The sequence below is a fragment of the Pangasianodon hypophthalmus genome, chromosome 27, assembly GCF_027358585.1.
Source record: "Pangasianodon hypophthalmus isolate fPanHyp1 chromosome 27, fPanHyp1.pri, whole genome shotgun sequence".
In the NCBI taxonomy this organism is placed as follows: domain Eukaryota; kingdom Metazoa; phylum Chordata; class Actinopteri; order Siluriformes; family Pangasiidae; genus Pangasianodon; species Pangasianodon hypophthalmus.
The window spans coordinates 7,195,490-7,221,397 of record NC_069736.1 but is presented as its reverse complement, the minus strand read 5'-3'; the positions used below and the strand labels follow the sequence as shown (position 1 = coordinate 7,221,397).

The window sequence follows — 25,908 nt, the reverse complement described above, 5'->3', positions numbered from 1 at the left end:
GTCCGTAGTGTGTGAATGAGTTTGTGTGCGTGTGTGTGTGATTGCGCCCTGCAATGGGTAGGCACCCTTTCCAGGGTGTCCTCCAGCTTGTGCCTCCAGCTTGTGTGATGGAGAGCTTTGTGGTTTACAGTCACCATACAAGCTGTATTTTCTGGAGATGGAATGACTGTTTACAGCTGCTATAACATAAGTGATAATAGGAACTTGTTTCATGGATGATTTGCGACATTGAACGTAGCTAAGCAGATTAAAAGTATGACATTTTGTTTTTTAATAAATAAGAATTGTTAATGTGATACAAATTGCTGTGGTCTATGAGAAATGAAACACTTCATAGCTACATAGTGAAATTCAAGCTTTGTGTAAGATATGTTATAATGGAGATTTTTGTATTTTTTTCCCCCTAGTAAAAAAAAGAAGAGAGTAGACAGATCCCACAGACATTTTTTATTTGCCCCATGGGACTTGACTTGAACAGTGCAATTCTTTACAACATTTACTAAGTGACAAATTCCAGCCACTAGTACAGATAACTATATATATTACAGTGGGTTTGGTTTTTTTTTTTTCTAAATCAAAGGTGTTCCTTCATCAATTCACCATTTGAAAAAAAAAAGACCTACATCATTAGGCATCGCAGAACCTCAGAAAATACTCACTTGCTAAGTATTCGTACCATTATACATGTTTAGTCGTTACTGATAAGTGACATGGTGCATTCCACAAGAGAAAGAAAAAAACAAAATTAAAATAAATGGCACTAGTATTTCAAGGAACACAATAAAACAATACATGTACAGCTAGGAACCATGTCTGATAGAAAAATGAAAAAGGTTTTTTTTTTTTTTTTTTTTTTGAGGGTTAACATAATGCTATTCTGCATGTTCCAATCCAGAAACACATAAAATGAAACTTTACTCGGGTCTGAACAATTCACTGGCTCTGATTTTAACCCTGAACTTTCTTAATATCCCAAATCATTCTCTCCCCGTGTTTCAACGCTGTTTTTAACATGCCATAAAAATCTAGTTTTGCGATTTCTGTAGTAATTTTTGTACAGCCTATTTCCTTGTAACGGCACACAGGGTTTTAGCAAACTAGCATGCTCATCAGCTAACTTGCTAACATGTTATTTCAGCAGTTATTAAAGGTGCCGTTTGTGATGTTTAAAGATATAATTATATAATTTTACATATAACAGAAAACAACTGATATTGCCATGTAATGGATCTGGCCATTTTACTTATTTAATGTTTACATTTTTCTGGCACCACCAGTTGCCCCTTTTCCTCAGTTGACCCAGTTACCCCATGAGGCACAGGTAGTTTCAGTAGAATTGTAATTCACCTCACAGGCAGCAGGGGGCTTTACAGATTACAAAGTGCTCCTTCAAAATATTTTATTCTCCTGCATGTTAAACTGTAGTTATCTCAAATCATTAGTGGTGGTAATTAGGATTCCCCTAAATGACAAGAGCATGTTAAGAACAGTACTGCAACAAGGAGGAACAGTGCAACATTGCTACGGCATCCTTTAGTACACTTTTTTCTCCATTAAAGGCAGAAAGAAACAAGCACACTACCCATCTTTTGTTGTTGTTCATTTGTCTCCCCCTTTTGTACAGAAGCTCTTTACACAGTGACAAGCTCCTACTACACATGCAAAGGTTTTTCCCATTAAAACTGGCCTCAGATCAGTTTCAAATGGCAACATCCAGCAACAGCTCTTCAGTGACTCCCCTCAGACATACAAAAAAAAGACAAACACTACATTCAAGTTCAGACCACAGAGTAAACAAACCGCATGTTTTCTCCCTTTCACCCTCGGTTTGGTCTCAGATTTCCCTCAAATTTACAACAGCTTAGAGTGCACAAAATAATGATACAAAATTAGATTTCTTTTAAATACTGTAGCAGCAGCATCATCTTTTATACGGCGAGCCTCTGGGTGGAGCACGAGACCTTGGAGTCACTGGCTTCAGGGCAGACGAGAGATTGTCCTTTAAGGTACGTTTATATTTGTGGCTGTATTTAATATAAGTTCGAGAGGGCTAAATCTGTGTGTTCATACCATGACGCACAGATTTCAACAGTTATGGATATAATGTGACTTCTTTTTGAGATGAAACAGCTTTTCACATCAGGGTCACTTTAGCCACAGCGCCCCCTGGTGGACTTTTCTCCATTAGGCTTTCTCCCTCAACGAGAGAGGAGATTAATTAGTTCAGCTCCTCTATGTGATTAAAAAAAAATCTTCACCTCTTTCTCTCTTTTCAGACTCCATTCAGTCATAAATCCATTCCCTGACTGAGTCCAGTTTTTGCTTGCCCACTTCCTCGCAGTGCTTCAGCTCATGAAACGACCCATGAATCCTCACTAACCAGCGTGGGCGTTGCTTCTCTGCAAAAACAGCAGGTGACTCTCATGGCACCTACGTAAGGGGGCCTGGGAAGCCCACAGGGTGGGAATCTGATTAGCGTGCTCAGCTCGAGGCTGTGGCGATGGGCTTTTTGAGCTGCTGCGAGCGAAGTTCCCTCGTTCGGCTCTCCAGCAGCAGGTCGTAGCATGAGTTACACACTAGCACTGGATCGTAAAGCTGCTGATCGGGGATGGGCAGCTTCAGGTGGCAGCAGTCTTTACAGAACACGTTTCCACAGTTCCTGTAGAGACAGTCACACTGTTATAGTTAATACCTGAATACTTGAATACCACAGTTTTTATGAAACGTTTACCATTATAATACTTTTAAATAAATGTCCATCAGCAGGAAATGTCAGGAAAAAAAAAAATCAAGGCATAACACGATCACAATTTTCAGTGCATCATAATGCTGACAATGTCTATTTGAAAAGAAATGGACATTAAATAACACTGAACACTGCAGTGAAATTAACAGTTTTCACTTATTTTTGCTGGGTCTGTTCTTTAAAAAGTAGATTACTGTTTTAAATATCTTGTAGCATCTTTCACTACATGTGCTGCACCTACAAATGTTTTTGTGAGACATCTTGACATCGTTATATCTATAACTACACTACTAGTCAAAAGTCAAATCATAGTCCCATATGTATTCTCATTATTTGGTATGTTTTAGAATAGAATAGGTAAGACATCAAAACTATGAACTAAATCATGAAATTATGCCGTAACCCAAATCAAAACCTATTTTAGATTTTTACAAAACAGCCAGCTTGTGCCTCTTGGCTGTTCTCTTAACCGGCTTCATAAGCTCATCACAAGAGTTGTCATGTATACAGAGAGCCTGTTGGCTGCTTTTACACCAGTCTCCAGTCCAGGGTTTATTTAGGTGTGCCCAAACTTTTGACTGGTAGTGTGTTTAAGACGTGATTATCACTCTATCACCATACTAGTCCACCATCACACATCAATTCAAAACACAGTGTTGTGATTTTAGTTTAGCAGTTCTTACCTGCAGTGATGGCGTCTCTTAGCAATCCAGAACTCACTGTCACAGTTGAAGCAATGCGAGGCCATATGGTCTGGAACCCATCTGGTAACCTGTATGAGGGTCAGAAAGAGATTTGACATCCTAATATAGCAATAGAAGCATTTATCTTACTCAATACAAGTCCATATGGCTAAAAAAGAATGACTAAAACAAGTCCTCCGAGTCGGACTTATGCTCCTGTAGCACAGAAATTATCGTTGATTTTCATGAATACCCTCTTAACATCATACTCTTTCTTGACCTCACTACTGCTTTACAGTTAATCATAATATTTTTTTTCTCTCACTTCCACTCCTACTAAATTTCAGAAATTTGGGGCCTTTAGGCAGACATATGCTATGGTTTTAAAAGTGAAAACTCTCACTGCACATTAGAATCTTTTTTTTTTTTTTTCCTCTCTCGTCACTGATGGTAGGATGATAGAAAACACACACACAAACACACAGCTGATATAGGATTTTCACAGACAAATCTGTAGACTTTACACAGAATGGTGCAAAACAAAAAAAAATCCAGTGAGCATCAGTTCTGTGGAGGAAATGGCCTTGTTGTCCCTGTAATTATTTTTTCCCCTCCCTTCTAGTGTTTGATGTGAACTTTAACCGAAGCTCTTGACCTGTATCTGCACGATTTTATACACTGCACTGCTGCCACAATGAAATTGTGGTTCAATGCAACCATGAACGATTTGGCTAGACAGAGATGAGCTGCTGACTTCTGCAATCCATAGGATAAACTGGCATTAGGAAAATGGGAGCTGGTCATATAATCAGTGCTTTTAAAAGAGCCTCACCTCGGTATCTTTTCTCTCTACTCGATCCCAGCTGCCCTCGCTGAGGCGGTCCTCACTGTGGGCTGACAGAGAGTCCTCTTCGTCGCCATCATCTGACTCTCGGAGGCATGTCTGTAATGAAACAAGGAGATAGGCGAGGTTAGCACATCAATGATTGAAAACAATACCATCAATACTCCTTGTGCTCTCCGGTAACTGGGGCGGCACTCACAATGTCGTCCTCGTAGTAGATATCTGGCTCAGATGGTGGTGAGCTGTGCTGCCTGCTCTCCAGTTTCATCTGCAGCTGCTTGACCTGCCGCCGCAGCACCTCCACCTCCTGCTTGTAGCTCGCCTCAATCTGGCGTAGGCGTTGCTGCACGGCGTCCAGCGGCACCGGCAGGCCGTCGTCGTCCACACAGTGAGCCACCGACGGAATTTGCCGGAACGATGGTCCCAGGGCTGAGGAAAAGGACGAAGAAGTGCAGAGTGCAGCGTTTTTCACCGCTGACATCCAACCAGGCTGGACGGGACTGCTCAGATTTCGCTGAGCCTCTCTATACCCTCCGTTGCTACTACCAGACTGGGCACGGAGGAGTTTCTTAACACTCTGAGTCCACTTTTCATCATTTGTAGCCAGGGCTGAGACCGGAGTCTTTCCAGTGTTGACCTTCTGAACAGAATGCAGCTCTGCCATGGTGCCATACTCATCCTTTATGGTTTCAGTGGAATCCTCCAACTGGACAAGAGTAGTGAGTTTTTTGATCTCTAAAAGCTCCGCAGCAGCAGGTGAAGGGAAGCCAAGTGTCTCAGTGGTGCTCTTTTCCTTCTCTATGCCATTTGACATCGGAGTATTAGGTGGATCCTCAGTAGTAGTGAACGTGCAAGTGGAATTAACAGTCCTAGCCTGCACTTCCTGTGGTAATGGTGGGAGGGTAGGGCTGGTGATTTGAAGCAAAGTTTGGTGTAAAATGGGCGGGGCTTGTGACAGGGGAGAAACCGGGTCTAACGTTAAGGGATGAGGCAAGGATGGCAAAGGCTGTGTGGTGAGACACAGTTCTGGCCTGTTATCCACACAGCTGTCCTGATCAGACTTTGGAGAGGGTGAGGGTGGCATCTCCTCACACTCTGCACCCACTTCCTGGTCCTCACTACCCAATTTGGTGTCAGAGGTAAACTCTAGGTTGTCTGTGAAACTGCCACCCTGGCCCATCATTGGCTCCAGAGGGGGCCGTCCCTCTTGGCAGTGCTTGTTGAGGTTGGGATCACTGGAGGTGCGCGTGAGAGCTACGCCATTTTCAAAAGCGCACACCAAGTTGTCCATCGAACGCGTCTTGGGTAGCCTGTATTAAAATATAATAGCCCTGTAATTTCCTTTACAAGGTATATGCAGGTATTTTCAAATAAAATGTGTTTAAAACTGTATGTTTTTTAAATACCATTTTAATACTATGTGTAGTGGTGATGTAACAAATACAAAAACGTTGTCTATGTTTAGTCTATATTTATACAGCAAGAAAAACAGATTTTAGCATCTTTCATCTATGATCATGTGAATTTAAGGCAATGTAATAACTAAGGTCTTATTAAGTAATTTTATAATAATAAGGAGCATTCTGTTTTACTTTCTCAGCTTGTGTCAAATTTTGTTCTGCTCCCATAGCTGTCCAGAAGAGGGCAGATTCTGCTCACAATCTGTATCCTGTTTCAGCTCTTCAATCAGCATAAACACCAAGAGTGACTGCTGTACTGACCTGTCGAGTGAGCGTGAGGTGAGCTCCTCTCCCTGGGACGAGGGGCTCAGGTAGATTTCCATAGTGTCCTCGGCTGCGGTGCATGGGGACGAGGTGGGCAGGTACACAGCCGTCCACAACTGCAATGCTCGCGTGTGACACACCGGCTGCAAGACCTGTTACAGGGGTTAGAGGTTACACAAAGGTCATGACATGTGTCACTCTTTCTATAGTCCAAATACATTTTTGCAGTCATGACCAGTCAAAGTCTAATTGTTAAAAGATTTAAGAAGATTATTAATAGTGTCTCTACTTCTGGGTATTTTTTTTCAGTCAGCCCCCACATGTTTTCATTAACATTGCATTAACAACACTGTTTGGAATACATTACCACTCTTCAAATTATCTGTAATTATACTGCAAAAGAGCAATGGTCAATAGTTCTCTGCAGCAAAGCCATTAATCAGAAAGAAAGTATGCAATAAATCAGCACAACACTGATTATTCTTGTTAAACAGCTTGTTAAATACTTCTTGTAGGATTACCATATCATGGCAGGGGATGTAGAGAAAGTTTTGAAAGTTCTTGTTGCCGGCACGTAGCAGTGACCAGACAGAGCATGTCCGCTTGTAGACGTTTCGAGATTCTCGCTCTCTGGCATTATTACACAGGAATGTTCCATACAGACATGAGTATGTGTGCTGCACCAGCTTCACCTGCAACACAGACACACACAAACACATTTACATTGTTCCTGGTTAAGTGTTTTTTCACTTTTTTGCATCAAAACATCTTTCATCTGAAGATATATCAATAGCTTAAGAGATCATTTGGTGAATGTAGTGATCTTTATATTATCTTATTATTAACATTAGTGGATGGAAGAAAAAAAAAAAGAAGAAGATAGAAAAAAATAAAGATAAAAAAATAGATGAATAATAAGTAACAAATGGATTAGGGATAGAAAAAAATAATCAACACTTTAATGCATGGCAAGTACCTTTACAGCCTTCTGTGTAAATTTCATTAAAAAATATAAACAGTAGCAATCATTTCTGATGAAAAATATTTTAACTATAAATGAAAATATAAATGATATAATGAATGAATAAACAATGTATTTATAATTGCATCTTAATTGTCTGAACCGAAAACAAATTGAACTGAATTACTGTATTCTGTATTCCAAAATGGATAAAATAAATGGCCCAATGCACAGGACACTTACCAGAAAGGCCTCAGTGAACTCGAACAGGCAGGGAAACTGTTTTAAGAGCTGATGGACACAGTCAAGCCACTGCAGGAAGACCGGGCACTGCTCGTTCACGTCCTCAGCGTTCTCGCCATGACCGCAGCGGTCCGCAAACTTATGACCAAAATCCAGCCACTCAGTTTCCACCAGCACCTGGAAACCCTGCCGAGATTAAACACACACGGTTCAAAGTCAGGCAATAACAGAATTTGCTTTCTAATAGCACTACCGTTATTGAATCCTGCAGCAAAAAGGACCAAGAACAGAAACACAGTGAGAATCAAAATTGCATTTACATTCTATAAGGGGAAAAAAAAAAAAAAAAAAAGAATAAAGGGAACCGATCCTCTTTTGGCTGACACCGGACAGTGTGATTATAAATCATTACATTATACAAGTGTAGAAGACAGTATTAAGTGTATTTAAAGGATGTTCAGTATGAGTATATTGTATACAAGAGTCCTGGGATGAGCACAGTACAGTATTTATGATTACAGCAGTAGCTCTTGGTACAAATCTACAGTATCTTGTCGAAATTATCGACTGAAGCAATGGTTAGACTTGGTTAGTTTTTTTTTTCCAAACAGGACCATCCATATACATTGTGTTATATCACAAACTATGAAAGGTGAAAACTGTGCCACTTAATTACATATTAACTTTATTTTGCATCAACTCTACATGCAGGCATGTTTTTAAATGCATTTCCTATTCCTTTTTAGAGATGTTATAGAATACATGTAGAACATTGGATCTTATATAGTTGAATGTGGATTGGTGCCTTTGTATACAGTATATAAAATCATAAAAACATGAATATATGAATAGAGAAATTTGTTCTGACCTCTATCATGGACAATACAAGATATTGTCACTAACCACTGGAAGGCAACAAAAGAGAGGAAGACATCTTCTGTGGTGCCTCATTTTGGCCAAATTTAAGGGCAACATTGCATATATTCTTTTTAGAAAAGGCAATCCCATAATTCTGGTCTATTACAAACTGTCTCCAGTCAGTGAAAGAGCAGAGAAAATAACTGCTTTCTCTCTGAGGTGGTTTAAGTCAGTTTGCTTATCTGTGCACCAGCAAGTCATTTAGTTTATCCTCATGTACTGTGTACTTAGTGTGTACCAATATCGCCTGTGTTTATTGTATTGTGCTGCACTTCTCTGTTCAATACTCTTGTAGTATTTGCAATTTATGTGCATGAGAAACCCTGGATCCTGCACTCAGTATTTCACCCCTTTGTGCATGTATTTACAGACGTTTTTATAGATTTGATTTTACCTCGATGGTTCTGTAGTAGGGGTCGAGCAGGACCTTGGCAAGAGCCACAATCTGAGGCGTGCGGTCCCAGCCGTCAGAGCAGTGTACCAGCACTGGACGTCCCTCCCTCTCCACGGCAGAACTCACCAGAGTCGCCGCCTTCAGCATGACAGACAGGTGCTGCAACCAGCGCGTGCTCTCTAGTGCAGACAGCCAGCTGGGGACAGGAAGTAGCACACAGAGCATTAGCATTCATTCAGATTACTACAGGGGTCAAAAGTCTGAGTGCATCTGCAAGAACTGTTTATGTTTCACCAGCTACCAAATAGTTAATAATAAATAATAACAGAATTAAATTATTAAACATTAAGTACAACCAAGACCAAATTTCCTATTACAGAAGTTCTCAGATGAAACTGAAATATTTGAATATCCCCAAAATATAATCTACTCTTGATTATAAGCCAAAATCTTGGACCAAATGTGAATTTGGCTTACTTTTGAGCCACTTTTTCAACAATATTACTTAATCTCTTCATCTCTCATATCTTATATTCTTTCTAGATATGTTTATTATATTCTTTCAGAATTCACACACAATCTGCTGTTGTCAATGCAAAATTAATTCAAGGCCAGTCAGTGTGTACAAGATATACAAGATATTAAATTTTATATTTTTATTATAATGGTAACTCATGTGTGTTCCTTATACAAGGTTAATTGCGGTCATCTCTGAATGGCCACCATCTGATACTAAAATAAATTATTACAGTAGTCTGTATGCGTTATACATTATACTTGCTAATGGTGAGACTTTTGTAAGTAAAGAATGATATAATCTTGTATCTCGTCATGGAAAACAATATAACAGATCTGTATCATTTTAAATAACAGTTTTTACTCTACAGTACTAGCTGCAGAACTTTGGTCCCTGTGCTACACGAGTCTGCCATCTAGTATTAAAGATCACTATCCCTGCAATCTGTCTAAACAAGACCTTATGGTAAAGGTTCCATATAATGATAGCCTTTAAAGTGCGAAGGAGTACATCGGCATCTCTGAGCCCAATTTAGGCCTGACCCAGTTAATCTGAACCAATGCACAGAGAAAGCAACACTGAACAAGAGCTGTACATGGGATCAACTCTAAAAATAGCTTAGTGCTGAGAATATGATGTCTTATTACTAGCTCTGAACCACAGATAAAATGTAGTTTTTGTGTGTCAAGATGTGTCAAAATCTACTTATAAAGAGCTAAACATAAGAATTTGAAATAAGCCAATATTCTATCTCTAAGCAAACAGACTTACTATTTTATTGATACTGTGATAAATTACATAAAAATACTCTGTTCTTACATTGTCATGGATATTTTAATTTCATAAAACGTCCACACAAAAAAGTCACAGAAAGGATGTCAAAATATATTTGCTCCTAAACGTTTTAGCTTTTTAAATATGGCACTATTGTTCTTGTTGACACTTTGTTAGAAAACCATAATATTGAGATACTTATTGTTGACTGTACAAATGGCTTCAGGTTTCATTCCATTATATTTCTGCCAAATTGCCCAACCCAAATTAGAAGGATACAAGAAAAAAAATGTATTGGCCGTGACGGAAAGTGTGATACAGATCTACTATAAATTGGTGAAAGGAAAGGAAGTATGATAAGGTTGAATGAGAAGGTTAAAGGTCAGCACTGTGTACTCACTTGCCAGGATCAGGGATTTGACTGCACACAGCTCTCAGAGACTGGAAACTGTTCCTGATGGAGTGGATATTAGCCATGCCCATGAACATCACCTCACAGTTTGGGTAGTACTCTGCAGACACAAGTAGACACACACATACACTCACTGATCAAACTGGCAAGAAAGAAACTGGTGAAATCAGAGATTGAATGAGGGAAAAGAAATACAATTGAACACCTTTCTGCAAAAAGTGGTGATTTATAACCTTACACCTCATGCAGAAGTCGTCATTATAAATGATCTGGTTGTTGCAGTATCCAGAGACGAAAAAACCCAAAACCCAGTGTCAGTATTGAACAAATACTGACCCGAAAGGCTAGATCGGAATCAGATCGTATTTGGTTGATGGATAATTTCCAATAATAATGTAACTGGTGCATCAGTAATAGAAGTTTAAGGCAACTGGGCTGGTGTTACAATCTATGACGTTCTCCCACTCAGCAGAGGGGCTTAGCCTTCAATTTAGGGCTTCTTATATGAGATGCAATAATTAGAGTCCTCCATTTATTTTCAGTGAGAGGCAGATGGGCAGGTGAAGCAACACGGGGCACGAGTGAAACAGCGAGTTTAATCCAGCAAACCATCGCATATACCCGACATGAAAATGCAGCCAGGAAGAATGATTCGGAGATGCAGAGAGACACAATCATTTGACTCATTTGTAGCCTCGCATGTAAAAAGCCCTTTAGACCCGACTAAACCTTCAAAGCGACCTGCCTGACATGTTCTTCTTGTACTAAAATTAGACCAGCTAAAGAGAAACCACAGCATTTGCTTGTCATATGCCTTGTCTTTGCAGCATGGCAGATAATGACTCACGACACAGCTGTGCACCAACATGTCTCCACCCAGGAGAAGTGTCCCCTGTGTGAACTCCCGTGTGTGTGTGGGGATGAAGACTGCTGCTTACCTTCACACTCACAGCCACCCCCCTTGGCGCGGTTGGCCACTGCGGCAGTGTAGGATCGCGCATCCAGGATCAGCAGCTTCTGTGGTGCAGTGCTGGCATCAGGACCTGAGCCCACCGCCAGGGAGGAGTCTGAGGGACAGAGGGACAGAGAGACAGGAGGCCCGTTAGGAAATAGGTGAGCCACTGAAAAAGTGCTGCTCTGTGCTGTGACCAAACACCTACAGTGAAGTTTAATCACTGAGTGAAAAAACACATTTTACAGGCTCCGTAAAATCCTTAACCTTTTCCCTCAAACAGAAACCACATTAACCAGCAAAACAGTCTACAGCTAATCTGCATAAATAATTGGATATCTGAGAAAAGCTGAAAACGATCAGCTTAGCCGATGAGCACTGAGGAAAATTATTAAGGTATAACAAACTAAATATTTTATTTAATAGGCATGTACCAAGGGATGATTAAAGAATTACATAACCTTAAGGAGTAGCTGGATATTAAAAATGCTTAATATTCAAAACTAATTCGGAAGGAAGCTTCTTTCCTTATGGGAGTCTGAGTGTTTAACAGGAAAGAGACTGTGTAGTGTGTGTCACAAACTAGAAAGGTGACCTTTCTAACAAGACACCCCAAATTTCTTGGCCACCACTTTGTCAACAGGGTTAGAAACAAAAGAGCCATTTCCAACTCGCTCACTAGCATCCGCTACACACTGGAACCCATTTGTCTTCAGTCCCCCAAAAAATGTTTGTGTGCAAGTTTGTGTAACTAATTACAAATGGCTCCCCACCAAATAGCTATTTCTGCCTGAATAATCTATATGCCATCATTATCTGAGGGAACTGGAACCATTAGCAAATTAATTGGCATGGACACTGCAGTTTAATTGCAGTTCAAGTGCAGATTCGGTTGCACTTTAAAAGAGGAGTATGGTCCTTGGCTTTCATCACCATCAAATCCCATTAATTTACTATCAGTGAAAGAACAATGAACAAAAAATAGGACAGAGCACATTTATCTAACTGTGGGAAATTTCCATCTGAAAACGGGAAGAAATAAGTTAGTAACTGTATATTATTAACATGATTGTTTTCTTTAGTTATTTTAGTCCTTAAAATCATCACAAAAGGTCCATAGCATAAGAAATACTGATATTTTCACCTCTCACTGTAAATCTTGCTGAAATAGAACAGCCTGTTATTTTTGGGGCGAGGATAATGGCTATACCCAGGAACGTTTTGCATGGTACTTTATGGGTAGGAATCTCCAGAGACCTCCAGAGAATCAATTTAGTTCAATTTCAATTCAGGGTGCCACAATGTGACTATAAATCAATCCTTTATGCATCTAGATTTTTTTTTTGGCCTACATTATGATTTGAGTGATGACCACTTGGTGCTTCAGACAATATCACAATATTATTTTCCTCCATCATGAAAATCACTAGGCTTGTTACATAGCCAAATGGAAACACATTGAAAAAACAAAACAAAACATTTCTCAAACCAGCCAACCAAAACTAAAACTGAACTAAAACTGCCTAAAGTCACTCAAATGTTCTGCCTGTGCTAAAATCAGAAACACTAAAGAGAAACCACGTCATGCTTGTTCTAATGAATCCCGACACAGTGGCATGCCAACACGTCTCCATGCAGGGGAGCTGCCCCCTGCTTAGCCAGTATAGGGGTGTGTGTGTGTGTGCACACGTGTGTATGAGATTATTCCTGGGGTGAGTAGAGGAATGTGTTACCGAAGTCGCAGTCAGAAGAGTCGGCCCCGTCCCCTCGTGTCCTGCAGGAAGCCCGGGGTCCCGGATCCAGCACGCAGGCTTTGGCGATGGATGTGACCAGGTACTCGTCTTCAGTGTTCCTCCATCCCCACCAGCTGATCTCAGGCTGACTGCAGCGTGCTATCACTGCGCCATTCCTCTGGTGCCTGAGACGGCGACAGAGAGGATGAGAAGTCACACTACAGGCCAAAAGCTTGGAAACAAGCTCAGGTAGAGACTAAGTGTTGTTATTCTCTCCAGGGCAGGTGTCACAAAATATTAAGGGTGCTTATAATTTTGAAACCTTTGCTTTGTAGAAAATCTTTACAAACTTTGTATTTGGGGGAGAAGAAAATACTTGTTTTCATGAAGGATGAAGGGCACAGTGTATTCTACATCCATGCATACCCTATGCCTCACCAGTTACGCGTGTGCCTTACCTGTAGACCACTACTGGGATTCTCTTCCAGGACCTGAAAGAGGCCACACTTTCCAGTTCTTTATCTGTGATCCACACAGGCACCAGTAGCTTCTGAGGATAACTGGAGCACAGTCTGAATAGAGCAAGAAAAAGAGAGAGAGAGGGAGAGAGATATTTGAGAATTAATACGTACACACATATTATTAAAACCGTGGAAACATGGTAATTCTCCCCATTTTTTCCCCAATTTGGTCTAACCAATTCTAACTCTCCCCCTTCACACGACAGCTACCAACGTGGGAGGGCGAGGCAAAGACGTACCTCCTCCAAGACACGTGACGCCATCCTCCACATCATTTATAGCTGCTGCATCACGCTATCTGCCCTCTTCCGCATACATGAGTTCACAGACACCCATGATTGGCTAGTGTCATTGTGATTGACAGGGGAGAGAGAGTATCCCACCCAGAAAGCACGGCCAATTTTGCTCACTTGGCTCCCAGGTACAAATGTGGTGGCATCTTTGGGGTTTGAACTTGTGATAGCCCAAAGATAGGGTGAACACTTCTCTGCTACGCCACTCAAGAGCCCCAAAAAACATGGTAATTCTGATTTTTATAATTATTCCAAGTATTCCAGCATTTTCCAGCCCAATTTCTAACTCCTTTACCTGTATCTTATTTGCAGTTGCCACAGGCACAGACTTGGACATTTCCCTTTAAAACCAGTTAAATACAAAATCTCTGGGAAAATATTGAATTCTGTCAATAAAAATTAATGAGGCTGGACTTCCTTTTCAGAGTTAGGAACATGTGGTTATGTGTTACCTTTTGGAAGGCTCGAGTAAGCTGAATTACTCTGTGCTGTGGTGGAAAGTGCTGGAAAGTTGGATTAACCTCAACATGATCAGCACCATTTCAACTTACTCAGATTGATAACTGCATTTTCTTCTCTCTCCAAGACAAATTGTAATGTATTTATGATCACGTTGATTAGTTAGCTCCCTCAAGGGTGTGCAGACACATAGAAACGCGCACACACACATCTTGCAGACATGACACAGGTTAACATGTGAGAAAACAACAAGCAACACCACACACACTCCCACACACAGTCTCCTCTGGCTGTGGTGTGCTGCTGACTCACTGATCTCAGCAGGTCCTGGCCTGCTTTAATTATCCACCGCTATGGTGCGTCTCCACAGAAATCACACTCACACACTCACACACACACACACACACACACACACACCCACCCCTACTGTTCATTCCCTTCAAAATGATTATCTCCATTTCACGCCATCGCCTCTGGGTCTCTGTGGCAGTACCTCCAGCTGATGTGAGCTGTTGTAAGTCTAGGCTGATTGTGTCCTTCCTCCTTACTGTTTGTGTGTAAGTGTTTGTGTATACTGTTGCATAATGGGAGAGTGGCCTTCAAATGCCTAACACAGCCAGACAATTTCATTCCAAGCACAAGCACAATCATCTTACTCTGTCATCCACACACTGCTATTTACTCTTGTCTGAAAGCCAACCGTAGCAGCATAAACATGTTCACAGACACTGACAAACACGGAAAACAGAAACACTGCCTCATGGACAGGAGTGTGCAATATGACAAAAATATCATATCACGATTCACAAAGGCATTTCTACGATACACAATGAGTTTCACGATATATAGGTTTGTTCACTAATTGACAGATATATAAAACTGTTGCTTAAAAAATATTGTTTAATGGTTTATATAATGTCTACACAAATAAATAGATTTTTATTTTATATATTTAAAAAAATGTTTGTAATAAATAAAAAAAAAAATTCAAAGATTAAGTAAAAAACTAACATCAAATCAGCTACTTCCACTAAGTTTGTAAAAAAAAAAAAAAACAAAAAAAAAAAACCATTATAAATTGTGACATTTTTTAATCACAATATCGATATTATATCATACTGCACAGCCCTACTTATAGGTAATGAAGTTTGTGGGTCGTACTTGTAGTTGCTGTTGATGTCGGACACTCTCCAGGCGTTTTGCATGTCAAAGCCCATTCTCCTCGCCTCCATCTCCATCCTGTGACGAACATGATCACCTGAGACAAAAAAAAAAAAAAAAAAGGAAAGAAAGACAAAAGCAAAGATGGATGGAACAAAGGAAAGAAACACAAGGAAGTGAGTAAGAAAGAAAGATGAAGGAAGAAAAGACAAATAGTAAAAAAAAAAAAAAAAAAAAAAAAAAAAAAAAAAAAAAGCAAGGAAAGAAGGAGAAATGGAAAAAAAAAATAAGGAAGAAAGAAAGAAAAGGAAGGAAGGGAATAAACAAATATAGTAAGAAAGAAGCAAGGAAAGAACAAGCAAGTGAAGCAGTAAGAAAAAGACAAAGAACAAAAGAAAGAAGAAAGAAAAATAAAGAAATAAAACAAAAAATAGGACAGAATAAGAAATAGACAAAATGAAAGAAAAAAGTAAAAAAAGAAAGAAATGTAAACAGTACAATTTTGACATGTTTTTAAAATCAAGTTGCTTTGAATAAAATAATTAAACAATGAATCTGTCTACAGTCCAAGCACATGTAGCATTTAGAGATGTGTGTGTGTGTGTGTACCTGGTCTGCAGAGATGTAGGTGCTGGTCTTCATCGTCAGCGCAGCCCCCGAGGCTCCATGCGTGGTAGGCCAGAGCGAACAGGTCCTCCAGACGGGAGGGGTGAGCTATAGCTCGATTCAGCCTCTTCAGCCACTCCTGACACTGCTTAAACGTGGAGAAGTGACACCTGACAGGACACAAACATCATCAACAACAAAAACTAGATACATTGCGCATTTTAAAAATCACATGGCTAATTGTCATTCAGTAGAAACATAAAAAGAACCCAGCCAGTACAGAAGATCATTGCCTAAAGTGTAACAATTACTCCTGTCATCCCTCGTCCATATTTTATTATCTATATATTTAGTTTAGTTTGTAGGAATTTACTGCATATTGGTTGTGTGTTCTGTTTTATTCAGGTTTCTTCTCATTTGCTGTGTGCATGCAGCTGGTCAGATCTTGCTGGTCTGTTTTGTTATGAAAATGAAGCAATACTGATATGTAACACTTATTGTGTCATTCCTCTTGGGAGATAAAATGATGAAGTGATATGCAAAGGCTGAACAGCTCAGCAGAGGATACAGTGCTCTAATCCAGAAAATGGGTTTGGATTTGGATTGAGGCTTAGCTCTGCTTCAGCGCTGGAAACACTAGGGTTGATTAGAGGTTGTTTTTTTTTTTTTTCTGTTCCCTTTAATCCACTACACAACTATCAATGTGTACAACAGGTCAAAAAATTGTGCCTCAGCCTCTCCATATGTTATAGAATGTTAATCTTTAACTTCATTTTAAATCCTAATTATTTATGATTATTGGGGGAAAAAGTATTATGATGGGAGTAATGATAATTGGCATAAAGAAAGAAGAACACACCAATGGTAGGTTTAGTAAATTATATAGATGTAGAGACCCAATTGAAAGTAGCTACTTTTTAAAATAATAAGGTCATAGTCTGATTTGAGACAACCATGACTATGAGAGAAAGTTTTGGAGAAAAGCTAACACAGGTTGTGAGCATCTGTATAATGTAGCCACGCCACTCCACAGCAAACAGTCTCCTCCAGAAGTATCGCAAAAGCACAGTCAATTCTTTTGTTTTGCTATACAATGAAGACATCTGGGTTTGAGACCAAATGATGAATGAATTTCAGTTTACATTTCCTGATATTTCTGTCTAGATGTGTTAAATAACTTGTAACATGGCACCTTTTGTTTAAACCCACCCATTTTTCAAGGGATCAAAAATATTGGAACATGTGACTGACAGGTGTTTCCTCTGACAGATCAATTGTTTAAATAAATAATAGCTCTGAATGTCTACTGTTGGTTTGAGCCTGGGTTTTGCCAGTAAAGACTACATTTGTTGTTAAAAAGGATAAACCAATATGAAGACCAGAGAGCTGCCTACAGGGAGAAGCCATTTACGAATAGTTTTGCAAATTTTTACATTTTATAGCTAAACAGTGAATAGAATTTTAATTGTCCAGATATACAAAAGGTACACAAGAGTTATATATGCAATATTCTGCTTGTGTGTGCACATTATGTTTTAAGGATAACACTGAGTGTATGTTGCAAAGGTGCAGTCAAGGATCGCCGTCACATCTGTCTCTGATCCAGTGATTTCTAATTCATACACAAGAATTAGAGTGTGCAGTAAATGCAGCATGCTGAGGGAAGTGTTTTCACAGGCCAAAATGTCTATATATATTACAAACTTTAAAACCTATAATTGACATGGTTTTAGTACATCTGAAGCTGGAAGCTTTGTGACTTTTGCGTATATATTTTTTAGCATGTGTTCACAAGCAGAATTCTGCGTAAAGTAAATCCCGAACCCAAAACACTGTGTATGTGTGTGTACCTCACTACTTTGGAGTCTTTACAGATGATGTGCAGCTGGAACATATCTCTGCTCTCCACACTTTCAATCAGCCTGAGAGGCACCTACAACAAAACACAGCCGAGGAGCATGTTAATGAAACGAGTAAACAGGAAAAACCAACTTGCTATAACAGGAACTACTGAGGAAATATGCAGAGGCTGCTTCTGACTGAAAGAGCATGTTTTGTGCTGAGCAAATCCTGCCCTGTATCCTGACTCCTGGCCTTGATTTCCAGGTATCAGCTGGAAAAGCTGCTCCACTGAACTACTAAAAGTCTTCTGTTTTGGTTGTTTTCAAGCACATTTCAAACTCTAAGTGGGCAGATGAGTTATGAGCTGGCATTTCCTGTGGTCACTCAAGCCTTTTTCCTGAATGGCACCAATCAGACTCAGTGCACTCAGCTTCCTGCTAAAATTACACTGGATCCAGACATTACTGTGGAATTCATTACCAGAGCTGGGGCTACTAATAGCAATGTAAGAAAAAAACAAACCAAAAAACAAAACAAAACCGGGAGCTCCATTTACACACAAACAGGACATGCAGACTTTTGTTTTATTCATTTATGGATTTATTTCATTTTATCTGTAATTTATTTCATTGTTGTTTTTTAATGACTTGATTTTATTGTATAGCATTTTGGCTTATACCTGTTTTCTTTAAATGTGCTACAAAAATGAAGGTGTGAAAACACAAACTGCTTCTAACAGGAACCAAAAGGACTTGGAGTTTTACAACAGGACTTGGCATTCTAGTTGACAGTATCCCAACGGAATTTGGAGTTACAGTCGATTTACACCAAAAGAACTCGGGGTTCAAGACAATTTCATGCTAAAAAAAACTTGAGGGTTCTAGCTCATTTAACACCAACAAGACTTGGGGTTCTAGCTGATTTTACACCAACAGGACTTGGGGTTCTAGCTGATTTAACACCAACAGGACTTGGGGTTCTAGCTGATTTAACACCAACAGGACTTGGGGTTCTAGCTGATTTAACACCAACAGGACTTGGGGTTCTAGCTGATTTAACACCAACAGGACTTGGAGATCCAGTCGATTTTACACCAACAAAACTCTAGCTGATGTACTTGCTGTGTTTGTGCTGTAAACACTGTCATTTTCACTTGTCCAGATTAATTTTTCCATTCTAATTTTTTAAAACTCTGTTTATATGAATACATGAGGCTGCAAGCACCAAACTCAAGTACCATCATGGTCCTACTAGTGCAATCTTGATTAGGCAGCATAAAACATGCAGCTGGAACCTTAAGTGGTGGTACTCTGGCCAACGTTAAAAGCACAGTTCCATTTTCTAGGATTAGAATTTATTTAAAAAAAAAAAAAAAAAAAAACAACTGAGGTGAACAGAACAAAATGCTCATCTAGGATGATTTTTGGCTTTACTTTCTACACCAGTAAACATGGCTATGGAAAGTAGAGAATTCTAGATCTTATGATCCTAGATGTTGGCTCTTATTTCTTACAGCCTCTGCATTAAAAAAAAAAGTGGGAAAGAGGATGGAGAGAACTGGAATGAAAGGATAAATGAAAAGGGGCTGATGAGTGCAAAGTACTCACAGAGATCTCAGTGTCCACACCGGGGTACATCTACCACACCAGCAGGACACAGATAGAGAGAGGGAGGGAGAAAGGGAGGAAGAAAAAGAAAGAAGGCAGGTGAGAAAATAAAAAATGGAAGACAAGAGTGGATTAAAAAAGAGGGAGAAATGAAGAAATGAGTAAGCCAAAAACTAAATGGAAAGACCCATGCAACAGTGGGAACGAGTGTAAACACACCATGAAATAAGAGTGAGAAGAATGCACTTGGTTAAAGTGGGTAAATGGTGGGGTATCGTGCATACCAGTGTATAAATTCACACTAATATGGCTCAACAGTACGTCTTATGTCACATCGTTGTTGAATTCCTGATTCAGATAGCTCAGGAGATGTTGATAAATTTTCTATAACAGCAGGTCTGACAGTAATGCTGGCAGGAAGGTTTATATTAGAAGCTCATTCTATAGTAACAACAGGGATTTGTTTAGCAGACGCTCCACATAAGTATGTTACTAAAATTTGCAATTGTTGATAGAGTGAAGGAGGCATTTCTGAGATTTTATTTAGCATTGTTTCGGAAGGAGTCTTTTAAGTTTTCCAGGACAGAGGATTTCTCAGGAACATGACAAGCTGCATCTTTTGTCTTATTAACTTCAAGAAGTTTAAAAAATAGAGATGCTGGAAAGAGAGCAATTGTTTATAGCCGTTACAGCTATTGGTCATAACAGGCACTAACTAGAAAGGTAACTATAAACAAATAAAAAGTATTAATAAATCATTGAATCATTGGAAGATTGCTGTGGCTTAAGAGGATTAGAACGCGGTAAGTGCTAATAAGTACTCTAAGAAAATGATCAACTTTGTGGTGGTAACAGTGACTCCGCTTCGAGTCACACCACCCTGTCATTGCTTATTTTCCTATAACAGCACATCCTGTCTTGTTTAGTTAAATAATTCACTAATTACCTAGGTAAGAACTGATTTGTGATGGTTATCATTCTGTGATTAAATTGTGCACCCAGTAGACTTTGCATGATTGACGATAATATTGGGAATCACAGATAGCCATCACTATAGCGGGAATCTATCAAATTAGATGATTTAAATGTCTGTCAGAAAATGTGGTGTCTGCATCTTTAAGATTGATAAAAATAAATTTATAAATGCATCTTTCTCTGATGCATCTCAACTTCCCTTGTCCTTCCCTTGTTGCTCTGCTAAACAGATAAAGCCATGAACGTTGTCGCTCTCAAAACATGAACGGAGATTTAACGTAAGAAAATGAGACAGCGTGTTGTTTATCAGGGCTGCTTCACTGTACAAGAATTCAATAAGCATCACCGCTGCTGTTCAACACAGAATACGTGCACAGTTTACAATTTTATTTAAATTTTATAATAAGCTTAGTTACAGCTAATAACTTGTCCTGACCTCAGTTTTTCAGCATTCCTGACTTTGTTCACGGCTAATTAATTTTAAAACAGACAAACAAACAGAAAAAAACCAGACTAAGTGCTAGCGATTAGCAGGTACAGCTGACTCTTAAGAAGCTTCTGGTATTGTTTCACTGTAATGGCATGATCTGTATGTGACATGCATTGTGTACCTCTGGCCACACCCTCTTCTTTATTCTCCTCAGCGCCACAGGCGATACTACCGTCAATCAGCGATAGTTAGGGGACATGATAGGTCGATGGGATATTACACACGATCTCACAAGCCTAGCACTCAGTGTGTCCAGTACAACACATGCTCTCATACCCCACCAAATACACACATATATCGAGTTCAGTGCAGCCAACCGGCAACAGGATGCTGCCAATCACCTGCCTGCAGGGTAATTTTGGGCTGAGCTGACTCTGGTATTTAAAATGGCTTTAAAAAAAAAATATGGGGCTGTGCTGTCGAGGTTGACACTGAACAGACTAGTCTGGTGCCACTTAATGATTATCGAACTGACTGGTGGCCTACGGGGATCACAGCGATGAGCAGGAAAAAACTTTTTTCAAGTACACTGAGGAGCTCGACTGCCTGTTATGTCAGAAATAACATGGGTGATGTCAAAAGGTATTACGTCACACATAAAAATGATGAATATGCTGTTACGTCGTTGTCATGTCAAACATGTCATGAGAAGCAACTATTACTGTCTTAATAGCTAGTACAATCAGTATATGACAGTTAGGCACAACAGCAGGAATCATATCACAAGTGGACACACAAGTCTTGTCTTAAACTGAATGCAGTGGAACTTAGATTCACAGGTAATCTTTATAGGAAACAGGAAAGTCTGCATAATTTCCCAAAGCTGGTTATCGGCAAACATAGACTGTTCATTTGTTCCAGAGCTTGTGAGCTCAACATGACCTCATTTACCCTCTGGAGTGCCATGAAAGTTCTTTTAGATCAGAGGCTAGGCAAAGCCGAGAAAAGGCTTCCCGTGACTGGTTTCAGGCAGAGTGTCTACAGGTATCCTCAAGTTATGTGTAATATATTTTTTTTTTTTTTTTTTTTTTTTTTTTTTTTTTTTTTTTTAAGACTTTCAGTACCACAAATGTGAACTATAAAAACACTCTTCAAAATAACACACAAAAGAAAAATGGTTCATTAAATACATACAGTAACTACATCTTGATTAAACGTAAATGTCCCCATTTTAACGAGTTTGTGTGCAGTAGAAAACGTTAATCTTAATTCAACTTCTGCTTCACGCTAGTGACCATGGACTATCCCATGTGGGTGATGGGAAACATTTTCAAAACGGAATCTTCCATTTTTTTTTTTATCTATAGAACCTGCTTGCAAAGCTAGCTAGCTAACTAAACTGTGACATAACAGCACATTCATAATTAGTGGAAAACACAGCAGATTTGGTTGTTATGGTGTATTTTATAGGTTGAAAATATGATGCAAACCGTGACTCTGATACTGAAATCCTGTGACGAACGCCAGCTAGTTTGCCAGCAGTTAACTAGCCACCTACCTATTTGAGATGGGACTTTTTCCAAATTCCAAATGCATACTAGTAAATCCTGTCATTTTTAATGAGGCTAAAGGAGTAGAGCCATCCCTAGGCCATTTTAGCAGATTCTGGCAACGGTAGGGGTAGAGCTCAAGTTTGCTAATAAATAAACACATCTAAACTTGTATAATATGTAGAGAAGGTAAACTTTAGCTGAGATACTGCTTTAACTGCTCTCGCTATACAGAAGAAGTGGACCTTATGGTGAGCAAAATTATATTATGCTTGCAATTTTATTTCCCCTTTAGGGCTAAATTGAAATTTCATTTCAAAGTGATATGAAAATGTGCGTGTTCATATTCCAGTGTGTGCCGCGTCAAAATGAAGGAAATCTCGCTTTTTTCTTTTCTTAGAAGAAAAGATCAGATCAGCTCCACATGCAGCAAACACACCAGAAGATTGATCTATTAGTGTGATGTGTGCAATTGTGTGTGTGTTTGTCTCTTACATTGATAATTGAGTCTCTTACATTGATGATTGTGTGTGTTTGTCTCTTACATTGATAATGGAGTCTTTGAACTTAATATGCAGTCTGTAGTTAGAGATGGCGATGATGGCATCATCGGCGCGGCCCAGAAACTCCACCCCTTCGCCTTGAAGGGCTGGGAAAGGCACCTGCAAAACACACACACACACACACACACACACACAAATACAGATTAAAGTGGCAGTCTGTAATATTTCACTTTTAACTGCAACTCCATTCCGATGTCTAACCCCGGCCCCTTCTGTTTAAATCACACACGCCTTTTGAGTTTCCTTTTAAAGAAAAGAGGCACAGCTGAGCAGCTGCTTCAACTGGGTGCAGAGCAAGAAAATGTAAACCTGAGTGTCATATAAGGAACTAGATTCGTACTCACTGCAAGGAAATATTGCAAACCCGTTTTTCTAAGGTATCTTTAAAATGACGCGGTTATAACACTTACATATGACAAACCAAACCTTTAACCTTAAAACTGAAAAGCTTACACAAGATACAGAAAGTACTAAGTCACTCTTTTACACCATGCAGGACCAAGCCAATCTTCACCATTATAAATCACAGAGAAAAGAAAAGGTCAGAATACCACAACGGGGTGTATTTCAGCAACGGCTTGGAAAGAACGCCTACTGCATTCCCACAGTTATCCTCCTAACTAAGTGCAGTGTTTCAAACAACAAACCCACATACAAATACAAACAAAGTCTGACACTTTATGAATCATAAAAAAGCCAAGGATTCTCTACAACCTGTTTCAAAGGAAAGACAATCACGTTTAATAGCCATCAAGTTGTGGAAATGAAGATTTCATTACAACACATTCCACACTACACACTAGGACTACAAAGCAAACTTATACCTCCCTGCAATTTTAATACTTTCCCTGTGAGTCTAGTAGATCTGGTTCTACTTCACCCCTTATTTGATGCCATCAGTGTCAGCAGTTTGTGAGGCTGGTGCCCCGATGGTATCGTCCATCCACAGAGTGTGAGTAAACAGGATCTGAAGGCTATGCCCATGGGGTCCTGTTGGCATGGTGTTAAGAAACCAGGCCTGCTTTTAAAACCCCCTGAACAGTGGAGTACTTCAGCACTGTGAGTGCAGAACGGGTTACCTCAGAAGCAGAAGGCAGACTAAACAAAGACGCGCTTGTGTCGAGCGGCTGGCTCTGTACACAGGGGCTTCTGAACATTTGCGACAGAGTCTGTGAAACATTTGGTAGGAATTGGTTCAAATGAATTTATTTCGACCACCTCTAGCCAGATTTAATGTGAAACTGCACAACAGTGGAAACATGTAGCATCAGTGGAAAGTGCTGAAAAATGTACACAACCTTTTAGTTTTCCATTGCACATGACTAGGGACGCATCAATACCGATACTACACTGCGTGCACTATTATTAAGCAAATGGTATTTCTCCGTTTAATTTTATTGATGAACAAATACAATGGTGTCTGCTGATCCTAAATGTTTATTTCACATCAAAATAGAATGTTTAACAAAGAAAAAAAAATTGAGATTTGTCTCATGGGAAATTATTAGCATTAGAAGGTATTAGGCAATAACTTTATTTTAGTGTGCACAATTATCAGGCAACTAAATATCAAACGATTTTTTCACTTGTTTATTGTTCAGTCGTAAAGTATTATTTAACAAATAACTAACGTAACACTTAACATAGTCAACATAGTTAACATATTCAGTGATGAATATCGCCTCCCTTCTCTTCAATATCTGCCATGAGCCTTCTATCCATTGAATCGGTCAGTTTCTTGATCTGTTCATGATCAATTTTAGCTGAGGCACCCACCACAGCTTCCCAAATGCTGTCCAGAAGTTCTCAGTAGGATTTAAGTCAGATGAGGAAGGTGGGCAGGTCATTATTGTTTGGTGCCTTTATTGGCTAGCCAAGCAGTGGTGTACCTTGATGTATGCGATGGAGCATTGTCCTGCATAAAGATCTTTGCCTTCATAATGTTGCTGACTACTTCCTGTACCAGTGCTTCAAGAAAATGTCTTCTAGAAACTGGCAGTAGTTTGGGAATTGATTTTCAGTCCATCTTTGACCTGAAGAGATCCAACTAACTCATCATTAAATGATACCAGCCCATAGCAGGACCCCTCCTCCACTTTTGCTGGTGCCTCGCTCGAACTGGTACTCTGTGCCCATTAGTGATCCATCCATGCGCCCACCCATGTGGTCCATCTAAAGTCACTCTCATTTTATCTGTCCGTAAAACCTTTGAGAAATCAGTCTTCAGGTATTTCTTCAGCTTATGAGTCTCATTCAGTGGTGGTTGTGTTTCAGCCTTCCTTAACTTAGCCATGTCTCTTGCAGTTTTGAAGTATGGTGGCACTGGAGACTAAAGCGTTCCGGGTAATCTCATGTTTTATTCTTCTTAAGTCATTTGCAGTCAACTTGCCCCTTTTCTTCTCCACACGTTTTTTGCGACCCTGTTGAGTATTCATAAAGCATTTGATTGTCCGGTGGTCACGCCTCAACAGTTTTGCAATCTGCAGTCTGCTGCATCCCTCTGATAGGCATTTTACAATTTTTGACTCTTCAGTCTCAGTTAAAACTCTTTTTTGGCCCATTTTCCTGAGGTAGAGAAGCTGCCTAACAATTATGCACAACTTGTATAGGGTGTTAATCACTTTAAGCCACACCCTCCCTCATTAAACAATTAAACTTCACCTGAAAATAATTAGCATTCAGTTAGCATTCAGGTTTATATGGTTAAGAGCGAAGGAAGTCATAGCAGCACATGGCAGCAACCAGCATAAAAAGAGCTGAATAAAACGGTCCATCATGCTTCGGATTAGTTAACCAGTAGGTTATTCGTTTCAGTACTGGTATTGAGTAGTACCAAAAAACATGTACTCTGTACCCAGGTCAAGTACACATGGTGGTACCCATTAAAGTAGATGAAGTTCTATAAAGGTTGTGAGGCCACACCATCTTTTCCTGCATCCTGTTACTGCTAGTTTAACTGTAGCAACAATGAATGAGCTTTAAGTTTCAATGTACCTTTTA

General features: G+C 39.6%; 1 protein-coding gene across 6 annotated transcripts in view; it reads right to left on the bottom strand.

Annotated features, from left to right (window-relative positions):
• Positions 1-432: 432 nt before the first annotated feature.
• The window catches only part of mtmr4 (myotubularin related protein 4), a 69,909-nt gene continuing 44,433 nt past the window's right edge, over positions 433-25,908 (bottom strand). For 5 of the 6 annotated variants that reach the window (XM_053230482.1, XM_053230484.1, XM_053230483.1 and 2 more), the window contains 17 exons: positions 22,891-23,007; positions 19,391-19,420; positions 17,792-17,874; positions 15,945-16,111; positions 15,336-15,432; positions 13,360-13,473; positions 12,902-13,086; positions 11,155-11,283; positions 10,205-10,316; positions 8,514-8,709; positions 7,202-7,387; positions 6,519-6,689; positions 5,995-6,149; positions 4,473-5,583; positions 4,262-4,372; positions 3,430-3,518; positions 433-2,659 (listed from right to left, as the gene is read on the bottom strand). In XM_053230482.1, the coding sequence (XP_053086457.1) occupies positions 2,482-2,659; positions 3,430-3,518; positions 4,262-4,372; positions 4,473-5,583; positions 5,995-6,149; positions 6,519-6,689; positions 7,202-7,387; positions 8,514-8,709; positions 10,205-10,316; positions 11,155-11,283; positions 12,902-13,086; positions 13,360-13,473; positions 15,336-15,432; positions 15,945-16,111; positions 17,792-17,874; positions 19,391-19,420; positions 22,891-23,007 (3,231 nt within the window). In that variant the 3' untranslated portion in view covers positions 433-2,481. The remainder of the gene's footprint in view (positions 2,660-3,429; positions 3,519-4,261; positions 4,373-4,472; positions 5,584-5,994; positions 6,150-6,518; positions 6,690-7,201; positions 7,388-8,513; positions 8,710-10,204; positions 10,317-11,154; positions 11,284-12,901; positions 13,087-13,359; positions 13,474-15,335; positions 15,433-15,944; positions 16,112-17,791; positions 17,875-19,390; positions 19,421-22,890; positions 23,008-25,908) is intronic. The other variant, XM_026921459.3, reaches the window with a different exon arrangement.